General features: G+C 41.1%; 1 protein-coding gene across 1 annotated transcript in view; it reads right to left on the bottom strand.

Moving 5' to 3' along the window:
- LOC122797796 (nucleolar transcription factor 1-A-like) overlaps positions 1-18,522 on the bottom strand; it is an 892,813-nt gene that overhangs the window by 574,374 nt on the left and 299,917 nt on the right. The window contains exon 4 of the mRNA XM_044066317.1: positions 7,661-7,744. Within this exon, the coding sequence (XP_043922252.1) occupies positions 7,661-7,744 (84 nt within the window). The remainder of the gene's footprint in view (positions 1-7,660; positions 7,745-18,522) is intronic.

Genomic DNA, 18,522 nt, shown 5'->3' with positions numbered 1-18,522 from the left:
CAGTACTGGTGTAACCAGTCAGGAGGAGAAGGAAACCACACTCACTAAAATTCCAGTCTCACATAGACCTACCACGACAGCAAACCAAACACATAAACACACAAAAACATACTCGGAGGCTCTAAATAAAAATCTGCCTAAGCAACAGAGACCTCCAAAGCAGACACCCAAGCAACCGCTACCCCAAAACAAAACACGTGCAACACATAGCTCACAAAGCCAGTGTGCCGAACAGTCACAGCCCTTAAGGCTAAACAACACACCTGATACACTTGTAATAGGTGACTCTATCGTCAGGCACACTGACGTCCCGCTCAACAGGCTGAACAAGGAGAAGGTCACGGTGAGCTGCCTGTCAGGCGCTAGGATCCGCCACATAACACAAGCACTCAGGTCACTCCAAGGCAAGTACAAATATGACTCAGTCATTGTCCATGCTGGTGTGAATGACCTGAGACGTACCTCCCTGGACTACATGAAAAGAGACATAGAAGAGCTCTCTGAGCATGTAGCCCAGGCCGGTATGACCCTGACCTTGAGTAGCATCTTACCCTCACCAAGAATGATGCCACAATATGAAGACAAGATGATCAATTTCAACAATTGGCTTAAGTATTGGTGTCATTCAAAGGGGATCCAATACCTGTCAGCCTGGGATGACATACTCGACAAGCCACGATGCTTCGCTAGGGATGGCTTGCACCTGTCACCCCAGGGCTTTCGGATATTGGCAAAGGCTCTTGCCACCCCCATGGTGCCTTTTTTAGGCAAGGCTCAAAAGACAAACCCACCTCCATAGGTATCACAAGGGATAAGAAACTAAGAGTAATGCTACTCAATGCCAGAAGTCTAAACCTCAAGATGCATGCACTCAAAACTCTCCTTAGCATGGAGAACATCGATATCTGTGCAGTAACAGAAACCTGGTTCAAGGCTCCCGAGAGCACCCCAGCACTACCAGGTTATACCTCATACCATGTTTTTCGGCCCCAAAACTTGGACCGAACCACAAAAGGAGGGAGTATCAATATTTGTCAAAGATACCCACACCTCCAGGTTGGTGGCACAGCACGAAGCATCAGAGACTATCCATGTGCAACTAACAGTGGGTAAAACTGCCTTCTAGTTTATAGCCTGCTACAGACCACCCTCCCAAACCCAGGAACCCCACTCGGCCTTCCTGAGAACACTGGAAAATATGTAGGTCTCTCCAAACACCATTATATTGGGCGACTTCAACTACCCAAACATAGACTGGGAGCATTACTCTAGCTCCAACACCCTAGCCCAAAGGTTCCTAGAATTTATAAACTCAAATGCTATGGAACAGCTTGTTACCACTCCCACAAGAGGGGAAAACATACTGGACTTGATCATCACCAACAAGGGGACTCTATGCTCCAGACCAGAAGTGTATCCCTAACTGGTAAGATCAGACCATAAACTAATCTCACTAGATATTCACATCCCGACCCCAGCCCCTGCCCAGAAAACCACAGTGAAAAACTTCTCTAAAGCAAATTTCACACTCCTCAAAACCGAGGTGGAATCCTTCAAAGCCCCCGGGCCTGTGGAAAATATGGCGCAGACTGCAGAATCTTTTATAAACGCATTCTATGAACACCTTCAGAAATGCATGGATCATGCAATCCCAAACAAAACCAAGACCCAATCCTCCAAAGGCAGGCGTCCTGTCTGGTGGACCCCAGCCATAAACAAACTATACAATAGAAGGAGGAAGCTACTACATGATGGAGCAAAATCCCAAAAAGGGAAGGCATCTCTGATCAGTATTAGCAAAAAACTACGGTCACTCATAAAATCGTCTAAGGCCAGCTTCAAGAGAAAAATTGCACAGGACACTAAGGATAATCACAAGGCTTTCTTTAGTTATGTTAGAAACCTGGGTGGGAATTCCCAGATATGCTCAGAATTAGTCCAAAATGACAAAAAATACACCAAACCCACAGACATTGCCAACATCCTAGCTGACAGGTTCAGCGCAAACTTCTCCCCCCCTTCCCCACCAAAAGGGCAAATATCTATCCCAGAAGAGTGCTGCCCCCCTGACATCTCAGATGCTCAGGTAAGAGCCGCCCTCTCCAAATAAAAAAACATAGCATCAATGGGACCAGACGGTGCCCCGGGCTGCGTCCTACATGAACTCCAAGAAGAACTAAACCCAAACATAAAACTACTGTTCAATCTCAGCCTTACTACAGGATATGTACCCAAAGAGTGGTGTACAGCAACAGTGGTCCCTCTCCACAAAGGTGGTGCCTCAACGGATCCTGGAAAATATCGCCCCATAAGCCTGACTAGCTTGGTCTTCAAAGCTATGTAAAGGATCATCATGGACCTCATAAATAAAGATACTGGGGACCTACAGACACTGGATCCTACCCAGTTCGGTTTTGTTAAGGGCAGATCTTGCCTCTTAAATCTGGTCGATTTCTTTGAAACAGTCACCAAGGCCATTGATGAGGGGAAGGTGGTCCACACAGCCCCCACCTGGACCTCACAAAAGCCTTTGATACAATACCCCACTCGGGCATTATAGATAAGCTCACCAGCTTAAACATAAACCCCTATGTCACTAAATGGGTTGCAAACTGGCTCAAGGACAGAACCCACATGGTTAGAATTGCTGGAGCCATGTCAGACTCCAAACCAGTTACAAGTGGCATCCCACAAGGCTCAGTCCTGGGACCTCTTTTGTTCGGTATATATTTCTCGGAGGTACGGGCCAACACGGAAGGACTGTGGCTGACCAAGTTCGCAGATGACTGCAAACTGGGCACCATAACCGACTCTCCAGCCAACACAAGCATCCTACAAAAGGATCTCATAGAAACAGACAACTGGTGCCAGAGCCATGGCCTCAAGCTAAACGCCAAAAAGTGTATAGTCATCCCCTTCGGCAAAAACAAAGTGCCCACAAATTACTACATAGATGGTAATCCATTAACTACGGAAGTAATTAGGGACCTGGGGACCCAAGTTGATAGCAATCTCTCATTCGACAACCACGTGGCCAAAGTGGTTAGAAAATAATTTCATATAGCCCACCAAATCATAAAGGGATTCATATCTAGATCAGGGGAGGTCATCGTGCCTCTTTACTCATCCCTCATCAGGCCCATAATTGAGTACAATGCCCCTTTTGGGATGTACTTTACCAGACATCTGCAGCAACTGGAAAGACCCCAAAAGTACCTCACCAAGAGGATCAAAGTGCTCAAACAGATGCCATATGCTGCCCGGTTAAAGAAACTCCAGCTCTACTCAGTGGCATACCGCCTGCTCAGAGGCGATCTGTGCCTGATGTATAAAGCCATGTCCAACCCGGAATTAATGGACATACTGCACCTCAGAAAATCCAAATCCCATCGAGCTACAAGCTCAAGAGACTTGAACCTCAGCACTGAAATAAATAGTACATGCTGGAGGGACATAAGCCAGAGGCTCTCTTCACTCTGGAATAAAATCTCAGTCCAGGTTAGGCAGAGTCCCTCATTGACTCTTCAAGAGGAATCTTGATGAGTGGATGGGAGATCGTAGATTTATTTATTTATTTATTTATTTATTTATTTGCAGTTGGTTTACCAGGATAGTCCATTGGGCCAAAAGAACCCGTTTTCAATGGAGTCCTGGGGAGAAAAGCTCCAATACAGACAAACAATGGGTACATACAAAATAAATTAATAAAGTGCAGTTTGTGTGCGCTGCCTCCAGATTCTTTTGTCTTACATACAAAATAACTACAATAAAATTATACAGGTTGAGAGATAAAATATTTAAACATTAAAACATTTAAAACATATAAGCACACATTTCAAAAACATTAAAAAGTATTTAAAGTATTACACTCTGATTAGGGAAAATAACAGGTAAATAAGTTGAGAACAGTAGGAGATATGTATTTGGAGAAGTTGTTCAGAAAAGAATATAAAATTGCATTATAAAGTAAATATTCTGAGAGAACATAAGCTTTGATAGGAAGAGTTATGTATCATAAGTAGGAGGGGGGCAGGGTGACAAAGGTTTATGAGTGGAGGTAGCAAGAACAATCCAATTGGGACCTTAGGTGTGTATGAAGAGATTTTTTGAACATGTACCGGTTAGTGGTGGTACGAATAGATGGTGGAAGTGAGTTCCAGAGACGGGCAAGGTTAAAAGCTAGTAAGTATTTGCCTGGGGGATGACATGGTTTATGTACTACTAATATGTTTTGATTGTTTGACCTTAGGATTCTATTTGGTAGGTGCATTTTGAAGGCAGAAGACAGGGAGGGACAAAGAGAAGGGCTAAGAATGAGCTTGTGAGCAAAAGTCAGCTGTATATAAATGAGTTGATTTGGTAATTCGAGCCAATTTAGTTTTTGAAGAGAGGAACAGTGGTGAGTGGTGGACCTATGGCTGTTGGCGAATTTGGCAATTTTATTATAGCAGGAGGAAAGCTGCTTTTTTAGAGAGGACTGGAGGTTAGTCAGTAATGGGGCCCCATAGAGAAGGGAGGGGATGAGAAAAGATGAAGCGAGTGTGATTTTGGAGGAGCTTGTAAGGTATTGGTTCTGACGGTAGAGCATACCTAGTTTTTGATGGGTCTTTTTAATATTTAGTTGTAGATGGGAGTTGTAGCTCAGGCGATTGTCAATTTGTACACCTAGTAGTTTAGTTTCGGACACTAGTTCTAGGGGTGACTTATTTAGGCTGGTAATTGAGGAGGAGTTTGTATTGAAGGAGGTGGATTTGGAAGGGGTGAATACCATAAGTTTTGTTTTAGATGCATTGAGTGCTAAATGGTTTGTTTTCATCCATTGTTCAGTTATTGAAAAAGCTTCCTGAGTCAGTTTTAGGAGCAGTGAGGGGGAGGTGGCAGAGCAAATAATGGTGGAATCATCTGCATATTGGATGATGTTTGCAAATGGGATAGATTTGGGAAAATCATTGATGAATATGTTGAAGAGGAGGGGACCAAGAATGGATCCTTGGGGAACTCCAGTTGGGGTACTAAGGAATGGGGAAGTGGCCTTCTTCCATATTACTGCTTGCTGTCTATTTGATAGGTAGCTAGAGAACCAATTAATGGAAGAGGGAGAGAGGTTAAGTTTAGACAGTTTGGTTAAGAGCAGATTGTGTGAGATGGTGTCGAAAGCCTTGGAGAGGTCAAGTAATAGGGTAGAGACAATGTGGCCTGAATCACGTGCTATGTTAATGGTCTCGAGAAATGACAAGAGGGCAGTCATAGTGCTGTGATTTGGCCTAAAACTATGTTGTGTAGGGGTCAGCAGGTTGTTATCTAAGAGATGTGGCAAGAGTTGAAGGTGGATACACTTTTCCAGAAGTTTAGAAATGGGGGACAGAACAGCGATAGGACGAAAGTTGTTGACGTTGCAATTGTTGCCTCCTTTATGTAGGGGGATGATGAATGCTTGCTTCCACAGTTGAGGCACAGAGCATTCCTGGATGGAACGGTTGATTAAGATGCTAATGGGGTAGGCAATTGCATCTGGCTATACTAAGAAAATAAGAGGGAATATTGTCAGGGGCATTAGTGCAAGGCTTCAGTTTCTGAAGGAGTTTCTTGATAGTGGTAGTGGATGTAGGCTTTAATGAGAATAGGAAGGGTTGAGGAGAGAGAGAGTTTGAGGAGGTTACAGGAGAATGGGCAGTAAGAGTAGTAGAATAGGTGCCCGATAGGCAAAGTGAAGTAGAAGTGGGGATAGGGTTGTTTATGGAGGGTGTGTATTAGATGGTGAGGTAGAGCATGCGAAGGAGGAAGTGAGTTTGTTGATAGAATCGATAAAAAAGGAGTTGAACTGAATAGCTAAATCCAAGTCTGGGATATTTGGGTTTGGGGTTGGGGTGTGTGGTTTGCTGGGGTTAAGAAGGGTGGAGATCCCCTTCCAGAATCTTTGAGGGTTAGTTTTATTATTGTTTTGGAGTGTGAAGAAGTATTTTTGTCTGTCAGAGATTATTGACTTTTTTACTTTGTTCCGAAGGGTTTTGTAAGCAATATGTTGATCAGGTGATTTATTTTTCAGGTAGAGTTTCCAGGCTTTGTCTCTAAGGGGCATGGTTGATAGTGTGGTTTTGGTTAGCCAGGGGCTGAATTTGTTTTATTCTTTTGTTCTTAGAGGGGCTTGTGAGTCAAGTATTCCTAAGAATGTAGAGTTAAAGTGGGCAACAGCTTCTTCAAGTGGCAGTGTTTTCAGATTGTTCCAATTAATTGCTTTGAGGGACTCTATGAAGACTGTTGGGTTGAAGCTTTTGTCATTGCGGGTAGTGATATAATTATGGGTGCGGTTGGAGATGCAGGAGAGTCGATGGGTGAAAGTAGGTAGATGATCACTAAGAGGGTCGGGAAGGGTACCGCTATCTGAAAAATAGTGGGGGTGTGACACTAGAATCCAGTCAAGGATGGTGCCACTGGAGGGGTCTTTAGATGGGTGGGTTATGTTGGTGATTAACTGGGAAAAGTTATATAGGTTAATGTTAAGAGGGTTGGTTGGAGATTGGATAGAGGCCCAGTTAATATTTACATCTCCTAAGATTATGGTTTCGTTGCTGATATTATCGGAGAGCCAAGAGAGGATATTTTCGAGTGTTGAAATATTGTCCCCTGGGGGGATGTAGAGGGATGCTAGACAAATGTGTTTGTGCTTATTAATTTGTAGGAGAGAGAGGAGTATTTCAGCATTATTGAATTTACTCCGGGTATCACTTCTGTGTCACTGTTAGACAGATGCACAGTATACTAACCTCGAAAAAGGGCATAGCAAAATTCATTTTAAAATGGGTGGCGAAAGCCAAACACACTCTGGCTAGGCTTGTAAATGCCCTAGGGCAGATAGCCTAGTATGAACCTATGAACCTAAGAAGTCTAAACTGGATATAAAGACAAATGTTTTCAAGAATGTACTGTTATAAATAAGTATATAATTGTTGACTGTCATGTTTTATAACAACAGTAATAAAACAATTTGATAAAAAATAATCATATTCTGGTCAACTTACCTCTTGTCTAGATACAGTATAATCACGTACAATAATAGCAACCTGCACTCAGGATAGCTGATCATCAGTTAGTGAAAAGACTAAGTTAAGAGCCTATTTTCCTCACCCATGGAAGGCTGCAGGGAACTCATGATGGAGACAAACAGCCTACCAGCAATAATAAAAGGAGTTTTGACAGATGCCCAAGAGAACATGTATAGATACGCTTGCAATATCGACTGCATATCACTATACACTGCACTTCTAGAGAGAGGCAGTGACTACAGCCCCTTTCTTCTGCCCTTAGTGCAGGCAGCCACAAGGCATAGCTCCCCAAGACGTCAGTGGCCCACTGCTGAAGGGTTATGTCCAGCATTAGCTATTAAGCATCTCTAGAGAGTAAAAGCTTGGTGAGGCTTGAATGTAACAGGGCCTGTGAAGTTTGCAGAAGAAGCATTACAAATAAGACTCTATACAGAAAGACAACAAAAGATAAAATGGAGGCCTACTCCTTTCCTGTTCAAGTAGCCCTCTAATGATCCTAAATCCAAAACGTCAGTATAGCAAGCAGAAATCTGGCCTTTGTTATCAGACTGGCTAGTTATTCTGAAAAATTAATTCCATACAACTTGTTGAAAAGTTACATCAAGCCATAGCTTTACCTTCAGCTTCTTCCCCTTGTATGGATTTTTCACAAACTCCATGGCATCAGCTATCAGTTCTGTCATTGTACGGTACTTCCTCACCTGCATACATACCATAAAAATATGAACAGCCAATAATAACTGAAAGGTTTCATTGGGTAAGTTGTACAATGTATCATTGTAAAAATGCAAACATACCAATAAATATCAGATGACAAACACAATATTTTTGCCACAGACCTATTCTACAATCAGAATGGCACATACTAGAAGACACAACATACTATTACTACTAAGTCTGGAGCTTCATGCTATAATCAGTGTGCAATGGTTTTAAAACAACACAGCTTAAAGAACAACAGTGTGACTTTCTGTATATTTCAAAATATATTTAACAAATCTTAAGGAATCATGCAAATCCACCTGCTCTGTTGCTCTTCTTGAGTCAACACAGCAAAGACATGCTGCAAGTATCCTCAGTTACTAAAAACAAGCCGAATTAATCAATTCTTGAACTTTTTAATGAAAAAAACTGATTGATTCAGGAAAGAGACAGTTCCAAGTTATATGGAATTTTGACACACCTCAGCAAGTAATACATGAAATGTTACAGATAAAGGGCAATTTCCATGGGAATAATGCTGATGCATGAGTAAATGGGTCTATATCACGTCATCGATATCACATGTTCGAACAACGTAATATCGAACTGGGAAGTCCGAAATGCAACAAGTACGAACACATAGAACAATTACTTTTTTCCCCAGGGAAAAAAAATCTCTGTTCCAGTACAAAAACAAAAACTTACGTACACTTTAAACACATACTAATGTGGGGGTTCGCCCCCACACCCCCCAATGTGAGAGGCTGTGCCCCCCACACCCCCCTATATACCAACTCCGAGATCACATCACAGTGGAGGAAATAGCAAAGCCACAAAAACGGCCCACCGATTTCTTTCCCTGGGGGGGAAAAAAAAATCGGTGTTCTGCGGCTTCACTATTTTTACATTTCAAACTTCCCCGTTCAACATTACAGCGTTCGGACACCTGTGCATTCGAAGTCGTGATATAGACCCCGAGTAAATAATGAAGTAAGACTAAGGAAGGACCACAGTCACTGATCTGTTTGTAAAAGACCTTGATCCTGCCAGGAAAAGCAAGACAATCTTTTGCCTCACATATTTTGTTCTGCTGGTGAGACTGCTGATCAAGTTACGCTAAATATGTTAGACTACAGGAAAAAAACATAAAAAAGTAACAAAAAGGATTTGTGCAAGAAATACTGTGAATACTTTTTCAGGTGTGTCAAATGAGAGTAAAGGTGTATGGTTGTGCAAGTACTTACCACAACAGTCAATAACTGAATCTATTCATGAATTCACAGTAATTCTTCACATGTAAATACTAGTCCCTTTAAGAAAGGACAGTTCAGTTGGCCTTTTTTTTTTTTTTTTTTTAATTTTGTTTATTAATCGAGTAAGTTCACTGGACACAAGCTCCCCTTTTCAGTGATACCTCGGGAGCACCGTCAAGTTAAGTGATTTACTAAGTGTCACACAGTAGGCAACACACAACACTGTCAATCACATTGTTCCACCATTTGTCTGAGGTGGGATCAGCTCAGACTCCAGGTGTTACAAAGGGAGGAGGCTGGAGCAGGTTGGAACAGGGGGAAGCAAGAGTGCTAGGACTATAGCTTCAGTGAGCAAGGGATAGGTACAAAGGTGCCACCATCAAGTATGACAAATTTGGACCAGATTGGGTTATTGCTGGCACAGCTTAAAGGGAGCATGAACAGGCAAAAGACTGTCTCACTGGGGAAGAATATACAGTCACAAAATGGGAGTGAGGCTGGGGGGAATGGTACAGGAGCAGTCATACTACGGTACGGTCACAATGGATCAGCCTCTAGGTTTCCATTTAAGTAGAAAAGTTAAACAGCAAATCACCACGGGTGTTTGTAGATGTATTTCCTTGCTGAACAGGGAAGAAGAGGATAAGGATAAGGACAGAAGTGTAGAGAAAAAGAGGAAGGGTGCCATAAGGCAGACTTGAGAATGTTGGGTTCAGATATTCAATACATTTACAGAAATTCTGAAAGAGAGGCAAAGAGCATGGGGACACATTTTAATAGGGTGACTGCTATGCGTTTTGCACAAGGAGGTCAAAAGTGGTTGCATTACGGTGCGGATTATAAGAGAATGAGGCAGGCAGACCCAGAAAGACCATGGTCCTGGCTAGACCTTGGCTTACTATGCTGGTCAGAGACAAGTAGAAGTTCTCAGTTACCCAGTCAGGGACAGCATTCAACAGAAACACAGGGGCTAAGTACTGGGGGTAGTGTTAAAAAGTCAGCCTTTCTGAGGAGAGGGGGAAGCTGGAAGCCCTTTCAATGAAAATTTCACCACCACTGCATGGCATGTGAGGAAAACAAATCAGCCAAGTCATGCTTTTGTTTTGTAGGCTCACAAAACAAGGGTCCATAACTGCACCATGCGTTCAAGGCAAATGCAGTGTTAATTCCCAACAATGGTATGAGAAGATGTTTTAAGTTAATGGTTAAAGGATTATCCTGGCAGGGAGGCAGCAGCAATATTGGAAGAGTGGTTTACTAGAGGGTTTAGGATACCAGCAAAGTGAAAAAGAAAGGGGGAGTCTCCACGAATTTGAAATCAACTAGAGAATAACTACTGTTTGTTGGGGAAAAAATATACAAAGAATTAAAAGCAGCAAGGTTAACTTGCCCATTTCCCCATCCACCCAAAGAGTAGGATTTCTCATCCATAGCATTGGTATCAAAAAAGAAACAAGGACCTGTCACACTCAGAAGAGAAGTCAGTTATTGATTACATAAATGAAGACAAGACATCTGTGCACTATGTTTCATTTGATGAGGCAGCCAGTACAGAAGCAATGAAAAACGGCCATAATGGCAAAAGCAGACAATGAGTTGCCTTTCAGACTCCTACTTTTTTTTCCAAGAAACCAGGGGTGGTTGGACATAGCATTTGAGGGGCAATATCACATAGACAAGTGCATGCCAATGGGCTGTTTGGTGGCTTGTGCCATGTTTGAGAAGTTCAGTTCCTTTCTGCATGGGTGGTTGTGAACAGGGCAGGCAAAGGTGAAACTGTCTGCTGGCTAGATGATTTTCTGTTTGTGGGGTGAAGGATACATAAGAATGTCAATGGGCAGGAAACACCTTTATCAAATAGTGCATGGAACTAGGGGTACCACTGGTGGCAGATAAATCAGAGGGCCAGACAAATAAACATGCATTTTTTGGCATACAAGCTGAAGTTAAGGACAGGGAACAGAGGTCAGCTGAGGAAATGGAGTTTATCCCAGTTGTAGTGGCCCTATAAATTTGAGGAGAACAAATGAAGAAATGACAACAACTGTGCGAGTTACACAGTAAACAACCAGCTGGTGAGTTTTGGTCATGTTGATGAGACATTTCACCCTTAAATGCTGAAGTTAAATGTGACAGTCAAACCACAGCATATACCAAGTACAGAGAACTCATTGGCAGACTCCCTTTCTTGGCTCAGAATGCTGACTCTGAATGCAATATCAGGGACAGAATAAGTACCAGATCAATTGTGCATCATATGAGAGGATGAGAATTATCATTAATGAGAAACTCCCTCAGTGAAAGAACAAAGGATGCATAACAAAGGTACACAGCAATTTCTGCAAATTAGGATAGCTCAAGGCTGGGAAGCTGAATGGCCTATTCCACAATGCCAAATTAGAGATTATATTTTAATATTGAGGAATAAGGGATAGAGTCCTAGGACAGCAAGAAGTTCTTTGTCAGCTGTTAATTGACTTCATCAGGCTATAGGGTGAGATGACTTACCAAACTCATTTCAAGTGCTATATTTAAAGGCTGGAGAAGGTAAGACAAGAGGTACCTCATATGGCCAAAATGCTACACAGATTATGGGTTGCCATCCCAAGACTGAATTACTCCATAAGAACTGACACTGTTCAAGGCTTGCTTTCTTATGGCCTTTTGTAGTGCCTTCGAATGGTCAGACATTGTACTAATAAAAAGATGGGGCAATGATCGGTGCTACCCTTGGCAGATATTTATGTATCTGAGAAAGATATGGGAAGACCTGTACTAGTCTCATATAAATGGAGACCGACAGAAACCCCAAACTACAGAAAGTAGGAAGCAGCTCTTTAACAGCTAGTAGCCTTTATCCTCTGCACTAACTGACAAACTATCACATTCACTCAATGTCTATGGAATATATGGTAACTTAGCATCAGGAGGATTCTAATCAAATCAGGCAAGCCCCAGGAAGAAATACAGAACTTTCTACTTGTGACAAAAAAAAAGACCTTCATTAGTGGTTCAAAATAACGGCATGCTTATCAGGTTAATCTCTGCACTGACACTTAGCTTGTAAGTGGCAAATGGAGATGAAGTCTCTTTTAAGAGCTTATGAAAGCATTAATTATTCAAGGTACCTGATCTTACCTGTATGTGTTGCCATAAATTACTAATTGATCTACGTAAAGCTTCACAATAGTATCCACAGTGTCGCTCGTTTGTCTCTAACACAAATAATAAGAAGGCTTGGGGTTTTGTTCAGATGTTTTAATATATACAAACACATCAGGATGAATAGCAACATCTCTAAATACAAACAAACTAATTAACAAACAGAGTTTACATACATATATGTTCACATCTCAACAGCTAAGTACAAAATAGCAGTCAGGCTCGCATGTGCTCAGTATTTATACTCTAGTGCAAGCTCTTGGATAGCTTCTTAATGACATATACACACTCATTGATCTACATCCTCCCTCTTAAAAAGACTGCCCTTTATGCATAACAGTGTTAGAGGTAGGCATGCATTAATATGTACACTAGAAACAAAACACAATGTTCATGTCCGGGTTGCTTCATATCTGCTACAGGGTTTAGAGATTCAACCATATCTCGTAACATAACAGTTGAGACTAGATTTAGCAACAGGAACAGTCTGCGGTGCACAACTCTTATCAGGAACTTCTGGATTTGTCATAGAAACAGGAATGTCCTCTGGAACTTCCTCTGGAATTGGAACACCGGATAACTCACTCTGAGATAAAGTGTCTCTTTCACAGGTTATTCGCTGTGGTACAGGCTCGGACATCGGTCTCAAATGTTTCTGATTCCACCTAAAAGTTGCTTCTTCTGATTCCACAATGTACAATCTCAGCTCTGGACCAATATTCTTCACAACACCAATACGATCATAACCTTTGGACAGTTCATAGGTTCATAGGTAGGTACTAGACTATTGGCCCTAGGGCCTATATAAGCCTAGCCAAAAGGTACCCTGGCTTTTGCCACCCAAGAAAATTATTTTCCTGTGCCCCTGTCAAGCAGAGCCACAGAAGTAATCCCCGGGGTGAATTTCCTATCTCCCATCCAGTCATCAAGATTTTTCTTTAAGAGTGCTAATGAGGAGCTTTGTTTGATATAGATAGGTAGTTTGTTCCAGAGTATGGGAAGTCTCTGAGACAGGAATCTATCCCTCCAGCATGTTCTGTTTATTGTGGTGACAAGGTTTAGGTCCCTAGAGCATGTAGCATCCTTACCACTTCTCCCTCTGTTAATGGTTTGAGTGGTGTACTGCCTTATCGTAGTAGGCCTTCTGCAATAGGCGTTTCTTTAACAGATTGGCTTTCATTGATCTGTTGTTCTTGACACATGGAATCAACAATTGCTACTGACTGGTAATGTGGTTCTGGTTTGTCTCGACAGAAGTCTCTGAGTAGGTGAACCAAGATGTTTATCTCAAGGAACATTTCTGAGATTCAAGAGATTCAAGAAAACATTGGTATTATCACGTTTTGACTTCCCAAGTAACTGTTTTGCACTTTGAACTACGCGTTCTGCCAAACCATTTGACTGGGGGTACTCTGGACTATTTGTGATATGAGTAAAGTCCCATTCTTCAACAAATCTTTTGAACTGTTGGCTTGTAAACTGTGTGCCACTGTTTGAAATAACTTTGTCTGGTCCTATCCATGGAAGTCCACACATCTGGTTCAGCTGAAGTGTTCTTTCTTTTGATGAGGCTTTGTACTATTACATACTGAACAAGAATAAAGTTCTCTCTCAACGTCTTGTGACATAGAAGGCTAAAGTACTACCTCTCTCACCCTTTTTTTGGTAAATTTGGTTCCTTGGTGACCACAATGCAAGACAGTAATGTACTCTGGTTGCAAGGACTTTGGAACAATTAATTTCGGACCTTTCATTATACCTTTGTCAGACAAAATCTCATCTCTGTATGGAAAATAAGGTTGCACTTCTTGAGGTAAACTAGATTGCTCTGACAGCCATCCTTGATTGATAAAGTGGTTGAGCCTTTGTAAAACAAGATCAGTGGCTGTGTGCTCTCTCAGCTCATCAAGATGTGTGGAAGAAAAATGTCTCTCTTCCATGACTTCAAAATCATCAATTGATTGAGAACCTTGATTGTCATACCATTTAGTGGCATTTCTGGGTGATCTAGATAATGTATCAGCAAGATAAAGACGTTTGCCTTTCTTGTAGACAAGACTGAAATTGTACTTTTGCAGTCTCAGCATCATGCGTTGCAGTCTGGCTGGAGCTGTATGCACTGTCTTTCTCAGAATACTGACTAATGGCTGATGACCTGTTTTGATCTGGATAGGTCTACCATAAACATAATCATGGAACTTCGAACATGCAAACACAATTGCCAAAAGCTCTTTCTTGATCTGGGCATACTGCTGTCTGGGTATGAGTTCTCGATGCGTAGGCAACAGATCAGTCCTCTTATAGAATAACTGCACCAAGGCCAAATTTCGAAGCATCACAGGAAAGTGTAACAGGTTTGTGAACATCATAGTACTTGTGCGTTGGTGGATTAGCAATTTTCAGTTTCAGGACATCAAATGCTCTTTGGTGTTGCTCTAACCAAGACCAGGAAATATCTTTACGTGTTAGCTATCTGAGTGGTGCTGATAGTTGGCTCAAGTCTGGAATGAATTTGTAGTTGACCTTGCCAAGAAAATGTTGCAAGGCTTGTACATTGTCTGGAGCTGGCATCTCGAGAATGGCTGATTGTTTTGAAGTGTCTGGTCATAGGCCTGTACTTATAAATAAGTGACCAACATAAGAAACCTCTTGTAGCCTGAATCTGCATTTCTGTGGGTTGAGTTTAAAATTCACTTGACATGCCCTTTCTAGAATGTTTCTGAGGTTTCTGTCATGCTCTGCTTCATCATGACCTCCTACCAGTATGTCGCTTACTATAATGGCACAAGGACACCCAGAAAAAAAATTGCTCCATTACACATTGAAAGACTTCACTTGCAGAATTTATCCCAAATGGCATTCTCAAAAATCTGTACCTATCAAATGGAGTACTGAATGTAATGAGCAATAAGGATTTTCTGTAAATCTGAATTTGCCAAACTGAACTCTTTGCATCTAGGACAGAAAAAAATAGTGACATTTGGCATCAAGGCTGTGACTTCTTCGACTGTGCACATTGGATGACGAGGCCTTTTTAATGCTTTGTTCAAATCTCGTGGGTCAATACATATTCTGATGTCATCTGAGCTATGAGCTACCACCATGGAAGATACCCATTCAGATGGAGTTTCCACTGGACAAATTACACCTTGTCGCACCATTTTATTTAACTCAGCTTTAACTCTGTCCTACATGGCTATTGATCTGATAACTGGACTGACCTCTGGGTCTAACTTCATGGAGTACAACTGGAAGTTTGCTTAGTTTGTCTTGGAAAAGATCAGCATAGGTAGAAAAAATGTGCTTGGCAAAATTAGAGTACTGCTAACATGGTGGACTTCCTTGTTAAAAGTCTTTGAGTCCTAATAATGACTGAACATGCCTCTTGACCACATAAAATAACGAGTCTTAGCTTCTTCCTGCAGAGTAATATGAAAGCACTATTGAGACTTTGGTTTGAATTTCTTCACCTCCATAAGCAACAAGTTTCGCACACCTTGCCCAATCAAGCCTTCACTTTTACACACTCTAGCAAATGTTTCTGCAGACATAACATTGCACTTAGAACCTGTGTCAACTTTGAAGTCTGTGGGTTTGCCATTTATCCGAACAGTACAAAATATTCCATTCTTTGCCATTAAATCAACTGCAATGACCACTTCATAAAGCACTGACACATCATCAACATAAACCGTAGGCTTTTCACAGTCTAACTGATCAACTCATGTCTTAAAATGTTCCCTTTTAATAAAAAAGTTCCCACAAAATCTTTTGAAATGACTCATGTATTACATTTGTGGCACTGCTGACCAAAAGCTAAACACTTTTCTCTTTTTGGTTCATGACTGCCACCACAATTGTGACAGTTGACAATGAAACCTGGGTGGGGCACATGCTTTGAGTTTGCCAACTCACACTTATGCTTCACTGAGACTGTGCGAAGTATGGAACATGCTTGAAAGTTCTGGGGTTTACCAGAAGGTGCTGCAAGGGCTACAGATGCCATGTGCTTGGGCCTCTTTCTTTTAACCACAGGCTGCATACTATCAACATGAGCTTTATCACTGTGCCTTCTATTGCTGCTCTCATTTGTATGCATATGTGTGTGTTTTTCTATAAGCTCGTATATCTGGCAAATCTCAAAAGCCTTATTCAAAGTTAAATCACTGTCAAGAAGCAAAATCTTTCTCACAGCATCATCTTTTATACCACACACAAGTATGTCCTTTATCAACTCATCTTTTAAATCACCATATCTGCATAATTTAGCCTTAATTCTCAGGTCATTTATATACGCTACAAAAGTTTCACCAGGCTTTTGATCCCTTGTGTAAAATAAGTGCATTTCCATTGTAACATTTGTCTGGAGGTTACACATTTCTCCAAATTTATGTTTTAAGCACTATGGGTCCTCCCTTGACTCAGCCTGTACAACAATATGACAGTTTCCCCCTCTCCAGCATAAATAGCAGGTATATACACTATAGTATGTTCCCTTTCTATGGGTTCTGAACCAGATAAATTAAGCAGAATAAATTACTTTGTACGCTCATCTTTATCAGAAAATGCAGCCTGTATGAAAATGTCATATCTTGCTCAAACACTCTCAAGTTCTCAGCAATATTACTGTCAAACACAGGTGCACTGGGTTTTCGAAATCCGTCTGCCATGCCCACAACGTATACACAAATGCACTGAAAATATGGCCCTTGTAATTATGTATGAAGAAACAGTTCTGTGAGCTTGTAACAACATTCAAACACAATAAACTCTTTGAAATACTTTACTTTGTGAAATATACTCTGTAATGGCTATACTTTGCAAGATGTGCCTTGTAATGGCTGTACCTTGCTAAACAGCTTTACTGTAACACTACACACACATGCAAACACTTTACACACGTCTGAAAACTCAGATATCTTTGCTTAATATGAAAATACATATGCTTTGCGAAAGAATGCGGTTGTTTACCCTTATTTTATTCGTTTATACAATCAGACTTTATTTCAAACATTTTCAGTAGTAATTTGGATATTTTTATCAATATTGTACGTATCTGTTTATTCAAATATCGTTTAGAACATTTTGTATGCCTGGTTTCATATTATATGAAAGAAAAGAGTACTGAATCAGTTTTAATACATGAAATTCGTTTCTGACCTGATTTGCGGAGTTTACACACAATGGGAATGATTCATTGCTTTATATTAGTTGTGTTTCTCGATCTTGCTTCTGGCTCCCATTCTGACCCATGTCCTTTTAGCTATGCCGCTTCTAACACCATGTTGCTCAACAGCTAACTACAAAATGTCACTCAGGCTCACACGTGCTCAATATTTATACTCTAGTGCAAGCTCTTGGATAGCTTCTTAAAGGTATATACACACTCATTGATCTACACATAGCCAATGTTATATTTCACCAGTCAACTCTGAAGCAAACTCATTAGGTTGTAAGGGCATCTCACCAGGCAGGCATATGTCTATTCAACTTAACTGCACCAGAACAGTATAATATGAATATCTTTTAACAATAATCCGAAAAAACATAAATACTGGAATTGAAAGAGAGAGCTCATATTGTGAAGATATAAACCCCTTCAAATAAACTGTATATCATCAACCATAGCTTCTCTATTATTGCCCCAAGACTCTGGGAATTGCGTCTGTCAAATTAAAACTAATTCACTCATATTATCATTTCCACTCTAGTATATAGCAAAATGCACCTGTTTTCAAAGTAGTTCAATTCAATGAATCAAAAACTTTTCCTAAATATGTTTATATCTCTGATAGCCTTGTTCTTCTTTTTCAAAAATAGTATACACTTCACATTCTTACAAGTTCATAGGCGAGTACATTGGTAAGGACTAGGCTAGCTGCCCCTGGGGGCCATTTTAAGCCTATCCAACTTCCCTTTTTTGTGCTCAAAATAACCTATCCCATTTGAGGAACGAGGTATAAGAGAAGGCAGGATTTGAATGAATTATAAGTTATGAATAATGTTTGCAACTAAAATTATTTCAGTATGGTTTGTTTTCATTTATATAAATATATGATTGCCTAAATCATACATGATCATAGGTACCGGAACCATAGAGCATGGGGGGGAGCCCCCCCCCACTTCTGCAGATCACCTCTGCCCCTTTTGTTTTCTCCCAGCTATTTTTTGCACAATTACATCAGTGCATTTCCGAGCAGGATATTCAGAAGCCATTAGCATTAGCACATTACAAGCAGGAGCTGCAGAATGGTGTTTGTTTGCATCTGGACTGTAGAGTTAATTGCAGAGTGGAGCGAGGGATCGGAGAGCCTATCAGCAGGAGAACATGTGTGTGTGTGTGTGTGTGTGTGTGTGTGTAT

Source organism: Protopterus annectens, chromosome 3.part1 (assembly GCF_019279795.1).
Source record: "Protopterus annectens isolate FY-2018-M chromosome 3.part1, PAN1.0, whole genome shotgun sequence".
Classification (NCBI taxonomy): Eukaryota; Metazoa; Chordata; order Ceratodontiformes; family Protopteridae; genus Protopterus; species Protopterus annectens.
The sequence above is the reverse complement of the archived record's forward strand: the minus strand, read 5'-3'. Positions and strand labels throughout refer to the sequence as shown.